The sequence below is a fragment of the Alligator sinensis genome, unplaced genomic scaffold (genome assembly GCF_000455745.1).
Source record: "Alligator sinensis unplaced genomic scaffold, ASM45574v1 scaffold832_4, whole genome shotgun sequence".
Lineage (NCBI taxonomy): Eukaryota > Metazoa > Chordata > Crocodylia > Alligatoridae > Alligator > Alligator sinensis.
The window spans coordinates 1,582,090-1,587,652 of NW_005842329.1; the positions used below are offsets into that span (position 1 = coordinate 1,582,090).

At 46.7% G+C, this 5,563-nt stretch overlaps 1 protein-coding gene across 5 annotated transcripts in view; it reads right to left on the reverse strand.

Annotated features, from left to right (window-relative positions):
• Positions 1-1,995, reverse strand: part of LOC112551083 — a 45,078-nt gene extending 43,083 nt beyond the window's left edge. For 3 of the 5 annotated variants that reach the window (XR_003095224.1, XM_025210027.1, XM_025210026.1), the window contains exon 1: positions 653-1,414. Coding sequence is in view for 2 of the 5 variants with exons in the window: in XM_025210027.1 (XP_025065812.1) it covers positions 653-1,370 (718 nt within the window). In the remaining 3 variants the exon portion in view is untranslated. Of the gene's footprint in view, positions 1-652; positions 1,415-1,894 lie in introns of those variants that run through there. The other 2 variants (XR_003095226.1, XR_003095225.1) reach the window with 2 other exon arrangements.
• Positions 1,996-5,563: the final 3,568 nt, after the last annotated feature.

Genomic DNA, 5,563 nt, shown 5'->3' on the forward strand with positions numbered 1-5,563 from the left:
ATGTAGTTTAGGTCCCCTATGACTACCACTTCCCTAGTCTTTATGGTCTCTGAGAGCTGCCTCAGGAGTTCCAAATCTAGTTCTTCCCCTTGGTGTGGGGGTCTGTAGCAGACCCCTACCACCAAATCCCTTTCCCCTTGACCTCCATGTATCCTAATCCACAATCCTTCTACTTTCTCCTCCTCCAATTCCATTTTGATAAGGGTCGATGTATAACGCTCCTTGACATAGAGCGCGACCCCTCCCCCTCCCCCTCTCCTCCCTACTCTATCCTTTCTGTACAGCTTATAGCCCTCAATGTGTACCACCCAGTCATGGGTAGAGTCCCACCAGGTTTCTGTTAACCCCACTAAGTCATAAGTGTTTTCTGCAAGCAGGAGTGCTAGTTCATCCTGCTTGTTCCGCATGCTCCTAGCGTTAGTGTATAGGCACTTGAGCCCTGCGACTGGCGCCTTTATTGCCCCCCGGCTCTGATGCCCAATGGGCCCCTTATTGCTTACCTACTTATTGCTTACCTGTGCTGTACTGCTGGACATCCCATGGACTGCAGTTTCCTGATGTTCTCCTTCTTCTGCCTCCCCGTCCCCAATCTGAGCTAGTTTAAAGCCCGACGTAGGAGATCAGCCAACCTGTTGGAAAAAAAGACTTTTACCTTTCGCTGAGAGGTGAAATCCATTGTGTCCCAGGAAGTCCCCTGCCAGGAAGTGTGGGTCGTGGTCCAGGAAGCCAGATCCCGCACAATGGCACCAACTCCTGAGCCGCAGGTTGACCTCTCTGATGCAGGTGTTGTGATGCCTACTGTGACCTCTGACCGGGAGGATGGACAAAAAGACCACCTGAGCCCCCATCTCCCTAAGCCTGGCCCCCAGAGCCCTGTAGTCACCCACGACATGGTCAGGATTACTCCTGGCCGTGTCATTGGTTCCCACATGGATGAGGACCATGGGATAGTAGTCCAAGGGCTGGATCAGATCAGGAATCCTAATTATGACATCCTGGATCTTGGCCTCTGGCAGGCAACACACCTCACGCGCCATGGGATCTGGGCGGCAGATGTTTCCCTCTGCTCCTCTCAGTAGGGAGTCGCCCACTACGATGACACGTCTCCTCTTCCTCCAGTAGCTTGTCTGGCCCTCAGCTTGCTCAGGGATGGATTGGGGCTCCTCCCATGCTGTCTCCTCCACCGCACTCTCCTCCAGTGCAGCCAGGGCTTCATATCTGTTCCCCAACTTGTACCAGTGGATCCATTTCTGTGACAAGTGACCTAGTCCTAGAGGTGACTGTCGTCCATCCTTCCATATCAGCTTTGGGGCCTCTGCAGTCCGCTCCTCTGCCTGGTGTCTGGCTCTGCAGAGAAAGGAAGTGCCCATCAATCTCCTCCTCAATTGCTTTGATCCCTCTCAACCTGCTCACCTCTGCCTGGAGTACCACCACCTGCCCCTCCAGTGCCTCAACCCTGGTACATGTGGGACAGGTGGGGGGACCCCTGGCCTCCCCCCTGCCCCCGGGCCTCTGAGGACCCGCCAGGCAACCCCTGCACACAGGGGGCCCAGGTGCCACCACCCTGCTCCAAGGCTCCATCTGGGTGGAGGTCTAATGTCTTTCTACTTAGAAAAGAGTTCAAAAACTCTAAAACAAAATGAAATGTATCAACATGATTGATTTTTTTGAAAAGAGCTAAGATTGACCCCCTTCATACTTTTCTTCCAAAATGATGGGTTTTTCAAAATCTTTTGCTAATCTCATTGTTCTTTGTCCCAATTCAGGGTGGGAATAATTTTTGAATAACCAGATTCAGGCAACCTACAGAAACTGTTTCCATTCATGTGCATTATGCATTCACTGGTCTTTTGGACCCAAAGTATGAGTTTCCACAATAAGTTGTTGTACCCACCTGATAGACATTGAATATACTCTTTTTCTTTTTTGAGCTGAGGGGTTTATTGGTGTACATTCTTGTTAATGAGTGCCTGCATGCCTAGAGCCAGAGACTTTAGAAACAATAGAAAGACACCATTAAATTCACAGGAATGTAGAAAACTTTCACTGAAGTCACAGTGCGGGGGAGAGGCAATCTGGTTTATAGTGTACTTGCAAAAATATTTATGCCATAGTATAAATATCATAAAACACTCTCATATAAATATAACATTTTGTAAAAAGCCCAATGAATTAAACAAAGCTCAATTTTGACTAACTGTTAGTAGTAAAAAAGATGTACATTCTGGGTGCTAGAAAAGGAAATGAAAAACACTTGGAAAATCCAACAGCAAGAGACAAACCAGGATGACTTTTTCAAACAAGTTCCTCTAAATATCTAAGATGACTCAACTTCCTGTACCACAAACTTGGTCTCCTACTCAGCCTGTGGGTCATAGTATTGTGAACTAAGGTAGGAACCAGACAAACTTTAAAGACAAGGACCCAGATTCTCCAGGGCCCTGTCATCCCATTTTAATGCTGGTGTCAATCCCTGATGGTTATAGAATTAGTCTGATGCAATAAGAGTGGAAAATCAGGCTTGGTCTACTAAAAAAGGAGAAGAAAAAGAAAATGATGCCATTTATGTAGTTAGGGAAAGGCTAAATCACTGGATATAATAGACACCTATTACCATCCTTTATCTATTAGACCCAATTACAATGTTCCTTACCTATCCCTGATTAGGGGACAAAATGAAAATATAGTTGTCATCATTTGCGACGTGTAGGAGGATCATGAGGGGCATATGCCCCGCCAGATTTCTGCGCCAATGCTGGGTCACAAGCATGGGGCCACAGCCTCGCTGGAGCCAGTGCCCAGCAGCAGCGGTGGCGGCAGCAAGGAGTTGTGCTCCCCCACTGGCAGCACTCAGATGTCACCTATGGTTGTCATTGTTCAGAAGCAGCATAGCCTAAGGAGATAAAAACTATGAATCTCTTCTCTGTGTGTGTGTGTGTGTGTGTGTGTGTGTGTGTGTGTGTGTGGCCAACCAGGTAGCGATAGATAGATCTACATGGGCAGAACTAAGATTTTGAAAAGGAAGGTGCAAATGGTCTGGCACATGAAAACATGTAATACAACTCATTTTTTTCCAGGTAAAGAGAAACTAGAAGCTTTACTAATGTGCTAGGGGACTGGCACTATATTATTCAGTTTGAGATGAAAGGAAAAACAAATATAACTCTTTGTGCACTAATTTGCCAAAAAATATATTTTAAAATCCCCCAAAACCCTAACAACCTAGGCAAAAATATTAAAAAATTAGTCAAAAGATAATGTGCCATTAATCCAGTAATCGTTACAGTTAAATGTATACAGAAGACCCTCATCATTCATTAGGAATCCATTATGGAGATCCCTGCGAATGGCAAAATCCGTGAATACTGACAGGACTCCCTATCAGACCCCACAGCTGCCCCCTGCTCCCATCCCCAGTCCCCACGAGAAGCTGGAAGTGTGGGGCTCCCCCATAGCACCTGGGGACCAACCACAGCTTCCTCTGGGGGAAAAGATGTCACCATTGCTGCTGCCTCCCTCCCCGTCCCTGGCACTTGTTCTGTGCCCACCCAGCTCTGCCCTCCCCCTCTGCCCGCCTGGCTCTGCTCTCTGCTCTGCTCTCCTTGGCTCTGCCCTCCCCCACCCTGCACAGCGCTCCATGCCTGCTTATACAGAGGCAGGAGCTTAGTGTACTGCCAGAGGGATCTGCAGTGGCACTTGCCCCAACCCACCCCGTTGGCGCAATTGAATCCGCAAATAGCGGATTTGTGAATAGCAAGGGTTTCCTGTATCTCTTATTCAGAGTGAACATCTTGTCTATGCATCCAATACTTCACCGTCAGTCACTTCAAGGTCTGAGTTACTATTACCACACCTGAGTTAAGGTTTTTGGCTAGAGTTAAAACAGCCTATAAGGCTGTAAAATGCCCTCCCACTGCCTCCACTGCCCCGCACTGCATGGGTGGGGGGATTCTGCCATGAGCCCCCAGAGGCCCCGACAGCTGCTGCAGCAGCTGGTGAGTGCAGGCCTTTTTTTCTTTTTTTAATCCTGGGATGCTGGGGCTGGGCAGGGCATCCATTGACAGGGCTGGGAGAGCGGGCAAGGTCAGGAGGCACTCAGGGAGGTTGGGGGATCAGGCAGGGGATGGGACCTGGTGGGGGTCCCCCCATGAACCCTCCCCCGACACTTACTGGCATGGAGTCTGGGTCCAGCTCCCTGCAGTGGCAAGTGGGGACTGCCTGAATCTCCAAATCTCCTCTGAATCTTTTCTGAATCAGTTTGGAGGCTTCAGATCAATTTGGACCTTTTCATTGGTTTCCCGATTTGATTCAGATTCAGAGATTTGGCCACTAAATCAGGCCGAATCTCCTCCCAATTGAATCAGCAACTGAAGCTTTGCACAGCCCTACCAATACTTAGGTCTGCATTCAGCAAAGTGCCTCAGCACATGGTTAATTTTACATGTAAATAAATGTGAGTGACATCATTAACATCTATGACTACTTTCCAGCTAAAATTAATGCTTTGAATCAGGACTTCATATAGCAGCTTTCAGTTTTCCAATATCTCAAAGCACTAGACAAGTTTGCAAACTATAGGTGGATCCTGGAGAAATGGAGTGCCCTCAGGAGCATCTCACAAGAGATTGTGAGCCTAAATTTATACTGCCAGCATTTTAGAAGTGTTTAGGTGACTCCCATTGATTTCAATAGGAGTTAGATGGCTAAATACCTTTATATATGTGGCCCACTGTCCTAACAGCATCACTGGCATTTTTGCCTGAAAGGAAGACATGTTTGAGAGCAAGAGAATAGCACAACTTTTAAACTAACAGTCCCCAGCCCATAGCTCACAGAAAAGGTTGCCCATGAGATTCTCCAAAGCTGCTTGTAGCCCCCAAAAATTTAGTCTTTACTGACTGAGAGGGAGAGAAAAAAATATGATGTTGGTTGTCAGCATGTTATTTGCTCATTATTGTTGCTCACCAGCAAGCAAGATAGCAGACCACCTCTTTCAAAAGTCAACAGTGACATGACATAGTTCCTAGAATGTCCTGAATTTGCCATGAAACAAATTTATCTGTTAAGTGTTTGATACTGCATATGGCTCAGGTAACAATGGAAGAAGTTGGGTCATACACAAGACTAGCAGGCAATGGTGGAGTAAACTGCCCATGAAAATCAGTTAGGCCTTCAGATATGTGGCAAAGCTCAACAAAGGACAAGATCCCAACAGAAGCTTGGTTGTGAAAAGTTATTTTAAATGAGGACACAGCAAGGTGCATACAGTCTACACAATGCTCTTGGCAGTGACAAGGCATTTTTTTAAAAACTGCCCGTCTTCCTTAGTCTAGACAAAATATAATATTCATATATGGATATAAATATGGTAACCCAGATCCCCCAGAGAAAGAAATATCTGTCTCATTACATAACTGTATGAAATGCCCTGAGCTCCCATTTCATCCCACTATTGAGCACAACAGATACAGATCTAAAGTGCTGATTTCCCTTCTCACCACCACTGATTGAGAAACTGAATGCCAGGAGGCACCCTACTGAGATTCTCTTATTTATTACAAGC